Source organism: Phyllostomus discolor, chromosome 2 (assembly GCF_004126475.2).
Source record: "Phyllostomus discolor isolate MPI-MPIP mPhyDis1 chromosome 2, mPhyDis1.pri.v3, whole genome shotgun sequence".
Lineage (NCBI taxonomy): Eukaryota > Metazoa > Chordata > Mammalia > Chiroptera > Phyllostomidae > Phyllostomus > Phyllostomus discolor.
This window is the reverse complement of record NC_040904.2, coordinates 133,052,175-133,071,781: the sequence shown is the minus strand read 5'-3', so window position 1 is coordinate 133,071,781 and position 19,607 is coordinate 133,052,175. Positions and strand designations below refer to the sequence as shown.

The 19,607-nt window shown below is 35.2% G+C and overlaps 1 protein-coding gene across 3 annotated transcripts in view; it reads right to left on the bottom strand.

The window, feature by feature from the left end:
- The window catches only part of KITLG (KIT ligand), a 95,290-nt gene that overhangs the window by 18,552 nt on the left and 57,131 nt on the right, over window positions 1-19,607 (bottom strand). For 2 of the 3 annotated variants that reach the window (XM_036018595.1, XM_028532073.2), the window contains 3 exons: window positions 7,165-7,335; window positions 4,404-4,563; window positions 3,603-3,686 (listed from right to left, as the gene is read on the bottom strand). In XM_036018595.1, the coding sequence (XP_035874488.1) occupies window positions 3,603-3,686; window positions 4,404-4,563; window positions 7,165-7,335 (415 nt within the window). The remainder of the gene's footprint in view (window positions 1-3,602; window positions 3,687-4,403; window positions 4,564-7,164; window positions 7,336-19,607) is intronic. The other variant, XM_036018596.1, reaches the window with a different exon arrangement.

Below are 19,607 nucleotides of genomic sequence, written 5' to 3'. Positions count from 1 at the left end.
AAAATATCAATCAATAGAAAACAACCCTGAGATAACCTGCATGTGGAAATTAGGGAAAAGAACTTTAAAGCAGCTATTATAACTATATCCAAGGGCCATAAAAGAAAATATCATTGTAATGAATATATGGAAGGAAATCTCAGCAGGAAAATATAAAACATAATCAAATGGAAATTCTATAACACAAAGTTAGAAATGAAAAATTATATTGGATACAAGCCCACAGAATATAAAATACTAAGAAGTCAATCCCGCGTAAACTACAGATTTTGGGTGCTAATAATGTGTCCATAAAGATTCGTCATTTGTAACGAATGAACTGCTATGGCTGGGATATTGATAATGGCTGTCTATGCATGTATGGAGGCCAGGGGTGTATGAAAAATCTCTGTACTTTCCCTTCAATTTTACTGTGAGCCTTAAACTGCTCTAAAAATTAAATTCTAAATTTATTGAGCAAAAGGAAAAAGGAGCTTGTGGACATGGACAACAGCGTGGTGATTTCTGGGGGAGAGGGTATAAGGGGACTAAATGGTAATGGAAATATACAATAAAGTTTAAATAAAAAATTTAAAATGGCAACAAAATGTACTGGATGAAAAAAATAGCAGATTTTTGATGGCAGAAGAGTCAGGGAACTTGAAAAAAGATAAGTAGAAATTATTCATTTTGAAGAATAAAGAGAAGAGAGGTTGAAAAAAAAACCTGAACAAGATCTGCATGATCTGTGAGACAATATTAAACTGCCCCTTATATGTGATCTGTGTCTCAGAAAGAGAGGTGAAAGAATAAAAAAGAAAAAGAAAATGTTATGCCAAAAATTTCCCCAAATTTGGGACAAATTAACTTATGCAACCAAGAAACTTGACAAACAACAAGAAAGATAAACACAGAGAACACACACCTTGGCTTAAACTGCTAAACAGAAGAAACTTTTGAAAGAAGGCAGAGGAAAAAATGGCTCAGCACGTAAAAGGAAAAAATAATACAGATGTTGGCAGCCTTGTGAGTAACAACAGATACAGAAAAACAGAATAACATTTTTAAAGGACTGAACTAAAAAAAATCTGTTAACCTAGAATTTCATGTCTAGTAAATAATACTTGTAATACTAAAGACAAAAATACATATTTCACTTAAAAGAAACAAACTGTGGCCAGCAGATGTACACTAACGAGAAATGGCAAAGGAAGTTCTTCAGCCTGAAAGGAGTTAACACTGGATGAAAACTTGGATTTCTAAGAGGGAATGGAGAGTACAGGAAATAATAACTACGTGGGTAAATATAAAAGATGATGGTTCAAATCATAAATTTAATACTGTGTTGTAGAGTTTATGACTATATGTATATATATACATATCAATCAACACAGCACAAAATATGGTTGTGGGTAAGTGGCACTATCCTGTTTCAAGGTTCTTACATATTTTTTAAGTGCCATGGTATTAACTCTAAGTAGGATATTACAAGTTAAGATGTCTGTTGTAATTCCTAAAACAACCACAAGATAATGCCAAGATGTGCTGCTGAAAATCCAACTGAGTAATCAAAATAGAACACGCACATGCAGAGGTGTGCGTGCACACACACATGCACACACACACACTTTGACCCAAAAGATGGCTGGAAGGGAGGAAGGGAGAATCAATAAACAAATGGGGCAAACAGGGAACAAGTTACAAAATGGTAAACCCATACCCAACTCTACCAATAATCATATTAAATATAAATGAATGAAATGCTCTAATTAAAAATCAGAAAAACTAGATAAAATAACAAGGCCCACCTATATCCTATGTACCAGAGATATGCTTTAAAAAAGAGAAGTGGCCAAATCCACAATGTAAAGATTTTTAATTTCCCTCTCTCAGTAACTGATAAAAAATTCAACAAAAAATTTAATAAGGATATAGAAGATCTGAAGGACACTAGCAACCACTTTAATCAAATTTGAGAATGCTCCACCTGGTATCTGAATAATACACATAAAATAAGTGTCAAATTTCAAAAGATTATAATGTATATTCTCCAAATAATAGAGTTAATTTACAAAGCAGTAACAATAAAACATTTAGGGAAAACACATTTTCAGACTTCAAACTACCCATGAATCAAAGCAGAAATCACAAGGAGAATTTTAAAATATTAAAAAAAATAATAGTGAAAACACAACATATCAAAATGTGTGGGATGTAATAAATGGTAATGGAAATAATAAAATAAAAATAAATTTAAATGTGCAGGATGCAGCTAGAGCTGCTCACAAGGAAATTTATACATTTAAGTTGCTCATATTAGAGAAGAAGAATGATTTAAAAATCAGTGATCTGACTTCTCCACCTTGAGACCTTAAGAGGCTAGAATAAATTGAGCACATTAAGCCACAGCAGAATGAAAGAAGTAATAAAGATCAGAAATCAATGAAATATAAACAAATAGAATTTAAGAAGTAAAAGTTGCTTCTTTGAAAAAAATTAATAAAATCCATAATTAGTAAAAAAGACTTTAATTGACTAGTACACATATAGTTCCTTTACAAAACTTTTCAGATTTGAAGTATTGCATAATTCAAAATTTTAGATTTTATAAGGTTCTGTTTTGCATATATTGTATATTATATAATGTCCTCAGTAAGGTCAGGGTAGCAACCTGCAATCAAATACATTGATATTTTTATAGATAAATGTATAAATATTCATTTTTAGAAGGATAGAGCTATAAAAAGCCTCATCTCAATTCAGGTCAGGTTTTGTTGGCAAAAATTGAAATGAATGGGATATTAGAGATTCTTTTTTAAAATTTCTACAATGCAGAATTGCTACTATGGATTTATAATAAATCAATCACTTCTTTTTATAGATAGGTCTTTATGTCCCTAACGATACGACAATGTCCTATTACTCAGACTTCAGGGATGACTTCCTTAGCTTAAGATCACAAAATGAACTTTTTCCTCTCACAGCTTTCATGAGCCTAGAGGGTCAGAATATTTAGTAAATCCAATGACCTTTGCCTAGATTTGAAAAGAGGACATTAGACTTGCAGAAAATTGGGCTCTTGGCCAAAGACGACAGCAATTTCAGGGAAGAAGCAAACTCTCTTCCAACATATAATTTTATAATCAAATAACATAATCATTCAATTTCCAAACACACAATAGTACATAGTGAAATATATATATATATATATATATATATATATATATATATATAACTAAAAATATCCTTGGAATTCCATACACCTAGCATTTGTACTTTCCATTTTAAAATTCCATTTTTGTTAGGCAAATTGTACATGGGATGTATGTTAAGTCAACAATGAAAAAAGCTTAAATCGTATTTCCAAAAGTAATTTCATGTCTTCTTTAAAATAATCTTAGCTGAAAATTTATCAGCCCAATTCTCTAATAATTATCTCAAACTGTAGGGAAACGCGCTTCTACAAACCTCACATTTGATTCTCCAGAAGACCATAACAGGAAGAACGGTAATGGAACAGTATTAACAGTAGTAAGTGTAGAGATTTCCTTTAAAGCCCATGCAATACTCCTATCGATGCTAACTGGAGCCATGCATGCATTAAATCAGATGTATGTACTTACTATTACTGCTACTGCTGTCATTCCTAAGGGAGTTGGCTGCAACAGGGGGTAACATAAATGGTTTTGTGACACTGACTCTGGAATCTAAATAGAAAGCAATAATGTGTCAGTGTTGCATGGTGATTTCCAGAAATTACAGAGTCCCCAGAAGGCTGTGTGCAATACCAGAGCACTTATAAGGTCCACTTCCCAAATCTAGATTATTCCAATCCTATTTATTTCATACTAGGTCTTACTGTTCTATTTTTAGTAAGAAATTCACCAGTCACCTTACGGAACAAAGATTCACTGCCTATACAGGCTAATAAATGTAAAAAATATGAATTGTTCATACTTGGTCATTTAAAAAAAAGGCAATGTCATTAAGATTTTGTATTATAGGGACTCTAGGGAAGGGGGTTAGGGAGACAGAGTCTCAATACAGTATAACTAGTGAAGATCAGAATTCACAACTCAAATGCTTTGGGAAAAGATTTTAGAAAGGGACATTAAGAAGATGGGAGGTAAATAATAACATAATTTGTACATTATTGGCAAATATCACATAAGAAAAATATGAGTGACTATTTGTTTACTGTTGACTCACACACAATTCTTTAATTTGAAAATTATGAGTAGCTTTTTGACTAGGAAAACAAATCTATAACCATTAATTAATAATTTGCTTTTTTATTGGATATAATGCATACATCTTTCTCTAATTACATATTGACTAATTGACTAAGAGGTAGGTTCTTAAGTATACATATGAGGTTCAAGTTTGATTTTTACATTTAAATTAGAAATGCTTAGATGTCTTACCTTCTCCAGGACTTAATGTAGAAGTAACCACACATTCACTAGTTTTAGGTGACACCATCTCCAAGTGCTTGAAGGCATCGATGGATCTATTAAAAATTCTGAAGAATTCTTCAGGAGTAAACAGCTTGGGTTCTAAGCTCTTAGATGATTTTTTTACATTCTAGAAAAAGAAAAAACAGAATTATATTTTTCAGAGTCTACAGAGAAGACTGTTTTGACATACATCATCACTGGTTCAGCGGGACAGTGATCCCACTCAGTTCAGTCTGAGGCTCAACCCCAGCTAAAAGGAACAGTATGGGCAGTAGGGATGAGTAAGGTGACTTCAACACCATAACAATGAAATAATCCTAACAACAAATTAGAAGCACTGCTCTTTAAAGATGCTCATTATAATCATTATTCCATACTTAAAAAAAATAAACCTCTAATACACATCCTCCAAATAACCAAAAATTAAAAAGTCTGTTGATGCTAAATATTGGCAAGAATATGGATGGGGCTAAGGGGACTCTTATACACTGATGGAATGATGTAAGTTGGCACTTTTGATACTATCTAGTAAAGTTTGACATGTGCCCCTCTTGTGACCCAGAAACTCCACTCCTAGGTAAACAGCCTAGTGAAGCTTTTGGATTTATGCACCATGAGACAAATACAACAGTTCTTACCAGCAGTGTATATAAATGTTTGTATCAATCAGCAGGAGAGTCGTTTAATCAATAGTGTTATGTTGAATCAATGGAATACTATATAAGCAGTGAAAAATTAACCACAGCTATATGCATCAAAGTGCATAAATCTTATCAACATAATGCTGAGTGGAAGAAGTCACAAAAGAATAAACAGTATGATTAATTTTTAAAGTCCCCAAAGGCATTATTTCAAAGCTATATTTCAGGAATTGATAAATGTTTGATTATCTATAAAGAAAGTCTGGCAATAATAAGAGTTAACACTTGATTAACAAACAAGCAAGCAAAATACAACCAGATACATTGAAATAAAGAACAAACTGATAGTAACCAAAGGATAATAGGAGAAAAGGGGGAAGGGTTGTCAGGAACATGTATAAAGGACACATGGACAAAGCCAAAGGGGTGGGGGTAGGTAGGATCAAGGGTGGGAGGTGGGGATGGGTGGGGTGGAGGAGAGTTGTGGTGGGGAGAAATGGAGATAACTGTACTTGAACAACAATAAAAAAAAGAGTTAGCACTTAAATAGCACTTACTATGTATCTCTTTAAGTGCTTCATATGTATTTACTCAATATCCAAAACAACTGAGAAATAACACCTGGTATGAATCTGCTGGGTTTCAGCCAAAGTGTCATGACCACTAAATGCAAGTTCTTTGGGGTTCAGAATGCTCTTCCTGGCATCCCCATTCACTGAACACCTACTTTATCTTTCCAGCTCCAAAGCATAATATTTCCTTCATGACACTTCATCTGATAGACACTACTTTTTGTGACCTCTGCTTCTTATCGGTGCCATCAGCACCCTATTTATACTGACATGATATAAAAAGACATGTTAACTCTAAGACATCATTGAGTGTAAGATACAATCTGACTCAGAAAGTGGAAGTGAATAAATATGGTGATTAGCGTATTGGCCTAATAAGAATTCTGAGATCGGAGAACACAAGTGGGACCAATGTTGGGTCTTAAATGGCAACTGGAATTTTGATGAAGAGGAAGTATTTGAGTGTTATAGCACAGAATCATTGTTTAAAACTTAGGTTTAGGCCCTGGCTGGTGTAGCTCAGTGGATTGAGCGCGGGCTGGGGACCAAAGTGTCCCAGGTTCGATTCCCAGCCAGGGTACATGCCTGGGTTGCAGGCCATAACCGCCAGCAACCACACATTGATGTTTCTCTCTCTCTCTCTCTCTCTCTCCCTCCCTTCCCTCTCTAAAATAAATAAATAAAATCATAAAAAAAAGAAAAAAGAAAACTTAGGTTTAAACTTCTGAAGGGCCTGTAGACTAAACCTTGGCTTGTGAACTCTCTGCCGAAGCAAGTTTCCCAAAACCTATTCTATTATAGAAACAATGTTATAAAGTCATCATAATAAAAATATCTATTAACATTTCTTTTGCCAGACACAAGGCTAAAGCACTATCACAAATCATCTAATGTCAACTCTATGAGATGGATCATTGTCCCATTTTAGGCATAAAGAACACGAGCCCAGAGGGGTGAAGTTCACCAGGCTAATCAGTGATGGCATCAGGGTCTGAATTCCAACACCCTGTTCTGTACCTAATCTCCAGTGGTATACTGCCTCTTCAATATGCTTAGAAGCCAAATCATTGTCATGCCCACATTCTGAAGTTGGTAACAACTAGTCATAAAATGACTTGGAGATACTAAAATGTGCTTCTTTGTTATGACATAATTACTGTGGATAAGAGGTCAAGTTTAACTGTTCATTATACACAATTTTTAAGGTAAATAAACACTCATAACCTAGTAGGAAAGTTATAAGAATTTCATTCACATATGAAATAAAGTTAGGGCTATTTTATATTATCATGTAAATCAATTTTTACATTAAATGGCAACTTTGAAGTCAATGTACATTTCAACATTGTGGCATAACTACAAACATCTAATCTCTATGCTCATCTTTCAAAATATTTTAAAATTACAAATCTATACATTAAAAATCACACAAATAAAGATGCCCATCTACTACCACAATCCATATAGATTTTAGAGAAGAGTAGTAAAAAACAATCCCAGTGAATACCAGATTACCTCAAATGGGTGTCCTTCCATGCACTCCACAAGGTCATCCACTATTTTCACAAGTTTGTCTATGATAGAATAGTTACTCAAGCCTTCAGAAATATTTGAAAACTTGTCCAGAAGATCAGTCAAGCTGACTGACAGTTGTTCGACCATTTCACTTATCCAACAATGACTAGGCTGCAAGAAATTAAAAGAAAGGATGATAAAGCATTCTTTTTTATTATTTTTTCTTACTGAGGTCATTTTTCCATTGCTTTTTAGACATAGAGGAAGAGAGAGAGAGAGAGAGAGAGAAACATCATTGTGAAAGAGAAACATTAATTGGTTGCCTCTCATATGCATCAGGACCAGGGATTGGGGATCAAACATGCAACCTAGGTAAGTGCCTGGACCAGGAATCGACCCTCAACCTCTTTGTTATGGAACAAAACTCCAACCACCTGAGCCACACCAGCCAGGGGAAAGCATGCATTTTAAATGCAGTAAACTCTGAGCATACTTCAAAGATGTCAATGTTGCAGTCATTGACTGCGGACAAAGGATTTCCTTATATCAGAGCAGGTCAGTTCTTCTGTTCTGTTTAACTCAGATCTAACATCTGTTTCAGAATTTACAAATGCACATAGATTAGAGGAAAATATTGCTGGTTAAGATTTTGCTGTTTCCTGGAAGTAAATTAAGATGAGACAGAGCCAACTGTTACCCTTGACAAAGTTCAGATATTAATGGAATTTAATGCCATGGGAAAATATTCATTCTGTATTCAGTGTGAATAACTTAAAAATATTATCATGAGAGACCTAGCCCTCAAGGAACTTTTAGTCTTTTGGTAAATTGGAATATTAAATAATAATAGCTGATTTTTCTAAAGTGTTTGATAGACTTCAAACCCTCTTCCTAGATACATTTATGTGGCGTTAAAACAAAAAGAAAAAAGAAAAACAGCTAGGCAGAAATGCAGTCTAAGAAGAAGTACTTGTGCCTTAGTGGAAGGACTAATTACATAATTTTGGGGGCCAAGGCAAAATTTAATGTATTTATTGTTCAAAAACTTGTTCAAATAATTATTAAAAATTTCAAGATGGTGACAGAATAACATTAAACCAAACACAGAGCCCTGCCCACTGGTCAGAAGCTCACTCAAGCCTTACAGTCAGGTATAATTTGGTTCAATTCAGCTGAGAAACTCCAGGTAAGCTGCCTAAATTCTCTCAACCTCAATTTGCCTGTTTATAGAATGGGAATAATGGAAGAAGGTAGTTGTGAGGTGATAATGTATATAATTTGAATATAGCTTTCATGAGGGCAGAATTTTTATAAAATCTTGTTTCCCATGGTGTCCCTAGGGCCTACAACAGTGCCTGGTATATGGAAGTTGCTCAAAAAGTATTTGCTGAACTGATGTATGAGTAAATAAAAAAAATAAATGAGAAAAAATACAACAGGGAGCCACAAATTTGGTAAAGGACCAGATGGTACATATTTTAGGCTTTGCACACCAAGAGGCAAAAATTAAGGCTGTTATGCAGGTAGGTTTACACAATAGAAAACAAATTTCCACCATGAAACATTTATCACAAAAGTAAAAATTTAATAACTGACTACGATTTCTTTTGCATAACTGAATTTAATTTCTTTTATAATTCAGATGTACCAAAAAGAAGAAAGGAATTCTTTATTTTGGGTCAACATTTGGCTTAGTTGGGGTTCAAAGTTAGCAGTCTCTATCATTGTTTAGACTACAGATGTTCTTCTATAATAACCACTATGAAAACCAATCTCAGCCACCCAGCCATACACAATCAAGCAGCAGACTGGGTCTGGCCTAAGGGGTATAGCTGCTGACGCCTCCTATAAATGGCTGTAGATCAATAAAGGCTTAGATTATTAGAAAAAACTTCTTAGTATATTAAAAATAATTTTAAAAATTAATATACTTAAAATTAATAACTGGTCATGAATTCATGTATTTCATGTATTTTAAGATTATCTTTTCTGTAAATAGAGTCTCTGATTTCTTTTTTAAACTCTGCTCAAATATTACAGTGAGAAAAATAAGACACTTATTAGAGATAGCTAAAATTGAGTTGGCTAATTAAAATCCTAAATAATTTAATATACCTTCTACTGTACTGGAATCATAAAGAGTAACTAATGCCATGTAAAATGAATCAAACCACTGCACTTTATTTTTCTGCTTACCAGCAAAGTATCTCTTTGGAGGGAAAGTCAAGTAATTTGTTTATTCTAAATTACACAAGGGGGCCATTGTAGAGTCATTTAATAGAACAGTTTTAATTAATATAATAGAACCAAAAAAGAAACTGGCTTATCTACAGACAGGTAAGCTTCAGTACCTGGAAGCATTAAATGTCGTTCAAAACTTTTATGATTGGGATTGGGTGTTTGTGTTGGAGGGTGAAGGGATTGAGCAAAAAATAGAGAAAAAAAGATTAAAAACTCATGGACAAGGTGAACAGAGTCTTGATTGCTGGGGCGGGGTGGGCAGTGGAGCAGGGTGTATGGCAGGGACTAAAGGGCGATGGAAGGAGACTTGACCTGGGGTGGTGAACATATACTGCAGTGTACAGATGATGTGTGGTAGCATCGGTCACCTGAAACCTGTATGATTTTGTTAATCAGTGTCACCCCAATAAACTCAAGAAAAACGAAAAAAAAAAACAAAAACAAAAGAACAAAGGCATCTCTTTTGACTGTCCCAACTCAGTCTGATTGCAGTCAGTCTACAAAGCCTGGTAATTCTACCCCTTCAATGTCTCTCTGATCTGTGCCTTATTCTTCCTGTTTTAGGGCTAGATCACAACCCCCTTTCCTTTCTCACTCCCATTGCAAAACAAAAAACAAATAAGTAAAAACAAAACCCCCCAAACACTCAGGATTGTTGGCTCTGGCTTCATTTAAGTAGAATAAACAAACACTCAGTGTGAATTAATTCAATTAGGCTGGTTCATTCAACTCATCAACCAATTTCTTAATGCTATGTGTTTCCAAAATAAGTTTAGAATGGATCATTTGTTTCATTAAATCAATGCTTATTTCAAGCACCTGCAAGTTCATATTTACATCATTTACAAGTCTCTTTCCAAGCTTGTCTTTCCTTTGGGACTGAATTGCTCTCCAAGTTTCTCTCCATTTAGGCTGTAACAATTGCTTTTATATAGTAAGTCCTATCAGCCAGGGGCGGATTTCCTAGAATATGGAATATAGCACACACATACTACAAATACAGTTTGAACAGTATTTACATGGTAGAACATACTTTATCAATTAGTTCAGTCCTTTGAACTGTGCAACTTTTTCTGTGGCAAGCAGAATCTACATATAAATCTCTTCAAACCTTTTTCCTGCTCCACCTTCTGAATATGCTTGTCTGTCCTTCTCTTGGACTTACTGACATATAGGAACCAAAATTAAATTCCCTTGTTTTGAAATCAAAATAAGGGAAGACTCCCAAACTCTTTTTATGAAACCAGCATCATCCTAATCCAAAAATCAGATAAAGACACAACAAAGAAAAAAAACTTCAGGCCAATATCGCTGATGAACATAGATGCTAAAATCCTCAACAAAATATTAGCAAACCACATCCAATATTACATTAATAAGATCATACACCATGAACAAGTGGGATTCATCCCAGGGATGCAAGGATGGTAAAATATTTGCAAATCAATAAATGTAATACATCACATAAACAAAAGCAAAAACAAAAATCACATGATCATATCAATAGATGCAGAAAAAGCATGTGATAAGGTACAGCACCAGTTTATGATAAAAACACTCAGCAAAGTGGGAATAGAGAGCATTCCTCAACATAATAAAGGCCATGTATGAGAGACCTACTGTCAACATCATCCTCAATGGGCAGAAACTAAAACCTTTTCCACTAAGATCAGGAACAAGACAAGGTTGTCCACTTTCACCACTTCTATTCAACATAGTATTGGAAGTTTTAGCCACAGGGATCAGACAAGAAAAGGAAATAAAAGGAATCCAAAGTGGAAAGGAGGAAACAAAACTGTCATTGTTTGCAGATGACATGATAGTGTACATGGAAAATCCTGTAGACCACCCAAAAACTGCTCAACCTAATAAATGAATTTGGCAACTCAGTGGGATACAAAGTCAATGTCCAGAAATCAAAGGCATTTTTGTATACCAATAATGAAACAGAAGAAGCAGAAATAAAGAAAAAAAATCCCATTTGATATGGCAAAAAGAAAAATAAAATACCTAGGAATAAACCTAACCAAGGAGGTAAAAGACCTATACTCAGAAAACTACACAACACTGAAGAAAGAAATCAAGGAAGACACAAACTAATGGAAACATATACCATGTTCATGGATTGGAAGAATTAACATCATCAAAATGTCCATACTACCCAAAGCAATTTACAGATTCGATGCAATACCTATTAAAGTACCAATGGCGTATTTCACAGACATGGAACAAACACTTCAAAAATTTATATGGAACCATAAACAACCCTGAATAGCTGCTGCAATTTTGAGAAAGAAGAGTAAAGTAGGAGGGATCACAATACCTGACACCAAACTGTATTACAAGGCCACTGTAATCAAAACAGACTGCTACTGGCATAAAAACAGGCACATGAACCAATGGAACAGAACAGAGAGCCCAGAAATAAACCCAAGTCTCTATGATCAATTAATATTTGGCAAAGGGGGCAGCAACATTAAATGGAGTAACAATAGCCTCTTCAACAAATGGTGTTGGGAGAACTGGACAGCTACGTGCAAAAAAATAAATGAAACTAGAGCACCAACTTACACCACACACAAAAACATATTCAAGGTGGATAAAAGATTTAAATATAAGCTGTGACACCATTTAAAGTCTTGGAGGAGAACATAGGCAGGAAAATCTCAGATATTTCATCTGAGATTTTGAAAATCTTCAGATATTTTCAAGTACAGAAAACTGTACTTGAACAACATAACAATTTTCACTGATATGTCCCCTAAAGGAAGGGATATAAAGGAAAGAATAAACAAATGGGATCTCATCAAAATAAAACGCTTCTACATGGCTAAAGAAAACAGTATTAAAATAAAAAGAGAACCAACCATATGGGAAAACATTCGCCAATGATACCTCAGACAAGGGTTTAATATCCAAAATATATTAAGAACTCACATGACTCTACTCTAAGAAGACAAGCAACCCAATTAAAAAATGGGCAGAGGACTTGAACAGACACTTCTCCAAGGAGGACATACAGAGGATCCAAAGACATATGAAAAGATGCTCAGTATCGCTAGCCATCAGAGAGATGCAAATTAAAACCACAATGAGATACCACTTCACACCAGTCAGAATGGCCATCATAAACAAAGCAACAAATAAGTGTTGGAGAGGTTGTGGAGAAAAGGGAACCCTAATGCACTGCTGGTGGGATTGCAGACTGGTACAACCACTATGGAAAACAGTATGGGATTTCCTCAGAAAACAAAAAAATGGATCTGCCTTTTGACCCAGCAATTCCACTGCTAGAATTATATCCTAAGAACCCTGAAACACCAATCCAAAAGAACCTATGTACCCTAATGTTCATAGCAGCACATCTTACAGTAGCCAAGTGTTGGAAGCAACATAGGTGCCCATCAGTAAATGAATGGATCAAAAAAACTATGGTACATTTATACAATGGAATCCTATGCAGCAGAAAGAAGAAACTCCTACCCCTTGCAACAACGTGAATAGAACTGGAAAGCATTATGCTAAGGGAAATATGCCTGGCAGTGAAAGACAAATACCACAGGATCTCACCTTTAACAGGAACCTAATTAACAAAACAAACAAACAAGCAAAAAATAACCAAAGACACTGAAATTGAGAACAGTCTGCCAGTGCCCAGAGAGGAGAGGAGAGGGAATTTCAGGGGAAGGGAGGAAGGGTTTGAAGAAACTAGTATAAAGGACACATGAACAATAACAAGGGTGGGGTGGAGATGGGAGGGAGGGTGGAGGGAGGTGGAATGGGTAGGGAGGGCCTGGGATGGGGGTAAAGGGAAGAAAACTGTACTTGAACAACAATTAAAATAAAACAAAAATAAATAAATAAATATGTGCTAAGTGAAAAAACAAAAAATCTTGTGTCTAAAACTAAAAAAAAAAAAAATCCCTTGTTTTGAATTGAACCAAGGTACTCCTTTTGTTACTGTGGTCTTTGCCTTAAATGAACAGGTTCCTTTTTTCTCTTGTGGTTAAAATAAAAAAGATTTTGTTTATATGTTATCTTATTTTTAAACTGGGGAATATCAGTGCCCACTTACGCTTCTGTTTATTTTCAGCAGAACTGCATGTTTTCATGCTATATTCAAGTTCTTATTTAGCTGTCACTGCATCCTCACTGCCACCCACCCTCCCACTTTCAGATACCTAAGCAACAGTGCAAGCAGTCAACTTTTTCTAGTAAAGTTTCAACCATAAAACTGCAGTTTCTTACAGTTAAATAATGGAATTCCTATGATCTAACCCTACCCCAATATCTGTCCTTTTAAAGTAATGAACAATTCCTTGATAGCTGTTAAGATATGAACTTCTGGACTACATTGCTGAAAAATATATTTCTAAAACTCTTATATTTCATTTATTATTCCTTCTTGCCATAATTTCCTTGGAAAAGAGTGTGTAATAAATGCAAAACTGTATCTTTTCATTAATTTATTTAAATAGTTATACTAGCTTTTTAAGACTCTTGGATTTATTCATGATAAAACTGAAGTAAACAAATAATATTGAATATCAGCCAGTTTCAACCTGTCTGCCTGCAAGAGAGGTAACCAGTTTTGACTAGAATGTCAAGCAGTCCTGTATTTTCTTTTTAATTAAATATAGTAAATCATTTGCAAAGAGAACAAAACACGGTGAACTAAATATTTCATTTCTGAGATGACAGGAGGTCTTTCTGTTTTTCAGCTCTTCCAAGACTGTGATTAGAAAATGGAGATTAAAGGTTATTTAGTTCACAAATGTAAACTTTCTTTGCCTTAATAACATGCATTATGGTCACTATTACTTATATTTCAGAGACCATTTTATACTTAAATAGTTCTGTATAAATAAGAATTCACAACACTAAAAGAATGTAAGATATAAATAACGTTCTAGTAGAGAAATGTGAAGGATTAGGAAAGTTGATAAAGCCACACAGGATGTCAAAGCAGTAATGGAAAGAGTATGGTTCAAATTCCTGAGATGTGTATACTTAATTTTATTCACCCACATACATAAAAAAAGAAATGTAGTCCTTGCTTTGAAAAGGAAACTTTGTCTGGATTTTCCTTAACTCCATAGTCTCAATTACTTACCTTCTTTCTTGGTAGCTTCTGTTTTATATTTTCTGGATTAATTACAACAGTTCTAGCCAAGACTACCAAGACAACATATATTCCCATGTATTTGCAGCATGTGTCATTCCAGAATGCTGACTGAATCAATGATGAGAATCAATATATCTGACCTGCTAACATGCCCCTACAACTGAAGATTTGGTTAAAAACTCTGAACTTTCTAAGGGATTTTAAAGTACCATGAACACCAAATTTATTATTTAACTAAATGATTTTTTTAAATATATAAAACTACTATAATTAAAAGCATTCTAAGCATAACTAGACATACGACTGCTTCCAGAGTCCAACAATGAAAATATGGATGCACATTCTAAAACTACACATAAGGTTAGAATAGATAATATATGAATTTCATAAGATATGTGGTATTAACACTTCTGCAGTCTCAGAACTAGTACATTTAAGACCCAGGTTGAAATAAAGAGCGTGCTTTGAAAACATTGTGGGGACTTGCTAATTCTGGCATGCTTTCTTTTTTCCATCTTTCTGCTTCATTCAAGAAACTGCTCTGGTTTTTTAGTTGAAAGAATTTGACATATTATTCTACCAGGCTTAGATGCAGAGGACAGTCTCTAAGAGCAGTCACCATAAGCTTTATGGAAGTAGAAGCTGAAAGTGGACAAGACATATTAACAGTAAGTCCTCAACACTGTCAGTAGGTTCGGAAACTTGGAGCAAAATGACATACAATGAAACCAATTTTACTATAGGCTAATTGATTTACATTACACACACACACACACACACAGATTAATTTGAGAGAGGGAGAAATAGAAACATCAGTTTGTTGTTTCACTTTTTTATGCATTCAGTGGTTCATCCCTGTATGTGCCCTGACCAGGGTCAACCCCACCACCTTAGGGCATCAGGATGATGCTCTAACCGACTGAGCTACCTAGCCAAGGCTACATTTATATTTAACAAAAACAAAGATCCTATGGCACCCTGTCAACATTATAATAACAAAATGACATTGAATAAAATGACCTTATTCAATACCTGCTCTACAACATTTCCTCATGGATGCACCTGGCACTACTTTCCATGTGGTAGCTAATCCTAGAGATACCTGTGTGCTTCCTTAGTGGGCCTAAGGAAGTGTACACCATGAGAGAGTTCTCTACCAAGGATGGAGGTAAAATATCCATTAGAGATACTGGATATTAGAGATACTGGAGAAAAGTCCTGGCTCATAAACTGTGAGGCCTCTGAGAAATATCACAATGAGTATTTACCCAGTCTTCCAATCCAACTAATCTAATACCAGAATTACTGCCCAGTTTGAGTGTTTTTGTTTTCTTTAATATGTGTCAGATCTCAGTCTTGCTAGATTTAGAAGTATGAATGCCCAGGGCACAAAGCATTCCCTTTCTTTCCTCTTATGCTTTCAATGTTTACCTCGTAGCTGTGCAACCAAAAGAATCTAGAGCCATACCACCAGAACCACAACAACTGAGATCTGGAAGGAAACTGAAGACCATGTGGTTCAGTCACTCCAATATCATAAATGAGAAAACCAAGGCCTAGAGCAATGATGCGGTTTGTCCAAGGTTATACAACAAATTTAAGCAGAAATATGAGAAACCAAGACTCTAGAGTACTTGCCTAGTTCTTTCATTAGTGGATACAGTCAACGCACAAAAAATTATTTTTTCTGCTGGGTCCATTGTGGCTCTTGTGGTCACATATCTGGAGCAAGGGCACCAGTACTTAGGCTCAATTAAGAGATTTCTGGGTAATGGAATGGCTCATTCTGTCCCATTTCAATGAATCCAGAGTCAAGCTGATGAAAGCAAATTTCCCTGAGCAGTTGTCACAACCAAAGAACAAATGTCAATTGCCATGAGTACACTCTCTTTCCTTTCCTTTTGGTTTTTACACTTAGGGCTAGAAGCTCACAATCCCTTGCCATTCTCAAACATTCCACGGGCAGGCAAATTTCAAACAGTCCTAAAAAGCACTTTGCAAAATATTGTGTGCTCCCATTACTAGTGTAGGGTCTCTAAAATCTTAATCCCCTTTTGGATGGGCCAGGTTTTGTCCTGATTTATTTTAGTCCTTTCCCTAAACAATGAATTTGGGTCTTCAGTGTTCACTTTATGCACTCTAACTTTGCATTTTCTTGTTGGAATTAAAGTGATGTAGAAACCTCAATTTGATTAAGATGGTAATCAGCCCAAACACTATAAATATGTGTTTTTCCCTGGAGAGGTCTATAAATGGCCCCTGAGCCAGACACAAAATAGCACAGTGAGGAAGGAACAGCATGGGGAGGGGAGGGCAGCGAAGCTGATCCAGAAGCTTAGTTTACAGTCCCAGCTCTGCTAACGCACTTTGTGATTTTAGACAAGTCACTGAATCTGCTCAGGGCATAAATTTGTCCATCTGTGAAATAAAGGGGTCTGTGCAATCTGTGCCAGCTAAAATGGGGGCCATTACTTGAAATGTGACTAGTATAACTACCTAAATTTTAAGTTTTCCTAGCTTTAATTTGTTTAAATTTAAAATCAGTACTTGATTTGGTGACTGGAAAACTTTTGAGTGTGTTTGGAAAAGCGAGGTATATAAATCTATGTTTTCATGAAATTCTAAAAATGGGAGTAAATATTTCTGATGAAAATTTAGTCTCCGAACTAGAATGTGCTGTAGAAGTGAAATACACAGCAGATTTTGAATAATATAAAACAATGTAAAATATTCCATTAATAATTTTATATATCAAAAGGTAAAATGATAATATTTTGGATACTTTAGACTACATAAAATTTATTATACTTAATTTTACCTGTTCCTTGTAACATTTTTTAAATATAGCTACTAGACAATTTAAGATTGCATATATGGCTTCTATTATATTTCTTATCATACAGTAATGGTATAGATATTCTGAAAAGTGCCTTAGTATAATCACTCATTTATTAAGATGTACCCTGTAGTTTAAATACACATAAGAACCATTTAAAAATACTATTTAACATCATATTTTATTCATTTAACATTTTATACTTACTCCTTTTTTAAAAATAAATACTTATTATATGAGAGGTAGAAGTAGATAATTATAGTATCTACTTAGCTGACTTCTGTTTCTATAGTAAGTACTCTAAATCAGAGGGGTCAATCCTCAGGATCTGAATTTACAATTAGTGAACTTACTCTGTGGTCACAGCTAATTGGACCATGGTGGACCCCTGAGCTAGATGCGCCAATCAGAAAGTCCCTCCCTAAAACTAACAGTGGTGGTAAGAAATACCAATGAGGTTCTCTTCAGGGTGGAAACTATAACATAAAAATTGGGGAGTGCTGGGGAAGTAACAATCTACCAGTGACTGGAACAGAGGAGACTAATTCTGCACAGACAGAACAGAATGAGGCAGAGGTGCAGAAGTGGGGAAAGGAAAATCCAGTGGCTTTTCAGTCTTAGATGGAATCCCTTCATGAAGCCTGGCTGCATCTTTGCCCTTGACTGGAATACGTCAGTATTCTTATATAGTGGGGCTTTTTGTTGTCATTAAACCCGAGTTCATTACTGTTAGTGAGAACCAAAGGATTCTCAACAGAAAAGATGGGCTCTTTCAAGATTTGGAAAATAGCATCTAACTGATAAGTAGTTTTTGAGTGTCTATGACCTGTATGAATGGTGAGGAAGTACAAAGAACTAAAAGATTTAATCCCTAATCTTTAGATAAATAAAATACAGTAAAAAGAGAAAACATAACACAATAATAATGACAACACCTGACACTTACTGTATGTATACTATACCTCAGAATTTTCATATCTTAATGCTTTGTCATAATAATACTTTGAGAAAAATACATAACAAATGTAATTTTTAAACAATTGTATAAGCAATAGATGATGAGATATCCAAAATGATTAGTTTCAGGACAAATTCTATAGAAATTCAAAAATAATAAGCTAAAAAGTAAGGCACACAGAGCAGAGACCATGCCGGTATTATTGAGAAGTGCCAAGCAGAGCACAGAGTAGGTGTGATGTCAATCTTTACTGGCCAAATGATACAGGAAACAGAGCGTGGTCTAAATAATAGGAAATGACAGTGCGAGAAAGAATGATCTTAAGCTGACCTTGGAGGAAATCACCATTAAGATGCTTTTGGCCCCAGGATATTTCATGATTCTATGGGTAGAATATGGATGAGGAGACAACAAGGAGAAGGCATCCCTGGTGTAGGGAAATTGCACTAAACAGTTTTGGAGTTAAGAATAAGCATGGTGACTTTAGAGGACTGGGACTCATCTGGCTGGGGTGGCAAGTTTGTGTTGAGGAACAATGGGTATTAAGATAAGGTGGTTAGGGTGGTGTAAAGTTGTGGAGAGTCATGAGCACCAGATTTAGAAATCTGACTTTCAGCCTTCAGCCATTGGGAACAATGAAAAAGTTCTCAAATACGGAAATGATGCAATAGTAAGTAGTGTGACAGAAGGCTCAAGGAAACCACAGTTCCTCAAAATTGCATAAGACAACTCTTACATCTAAGATCTTTACAAAATGAATACCTATCTTAAAGCAGAAGATAATATATTGAGGTGCAGATATTATGTAATGGTGCAGCTATTATGAGGCATTCAACTCATCTCACCCTACTAATCTTGCAGATGCTATTCAGGTCAAATTTGTACCTCAGGGAAATTACAAGTGATCACATGTTGGAGAACTTTCCTCCTTTCTTCTGTCTTTACTTTTTTCTGGCAGATATTCACTAAGGGCCTATCATCCATTAGGCAGTGAGGATATAAGAGAGCAAAAACATACAATTCATACCGTCATGAAGTTTACAAGGGGATGATTTTATCAATTAAGTAAATCTACTAGTAAGTGAAAAACTGCTACTCTGAGGAATGCTAAGCAACTAGGAGGATTTGGTTTCATTCAAGGAGGAGAGGGAAGGTTTCCATAGAGAAGTACAGTTGACATGGAAAGAATCATGAGTTACCCAAACGGGAGGCCAGTCCTGCATTCCAGGTACAGAGGAAGCTGTGGGCAGAGGAACTGTGGCAGCAGGAACATGTGTAGATGA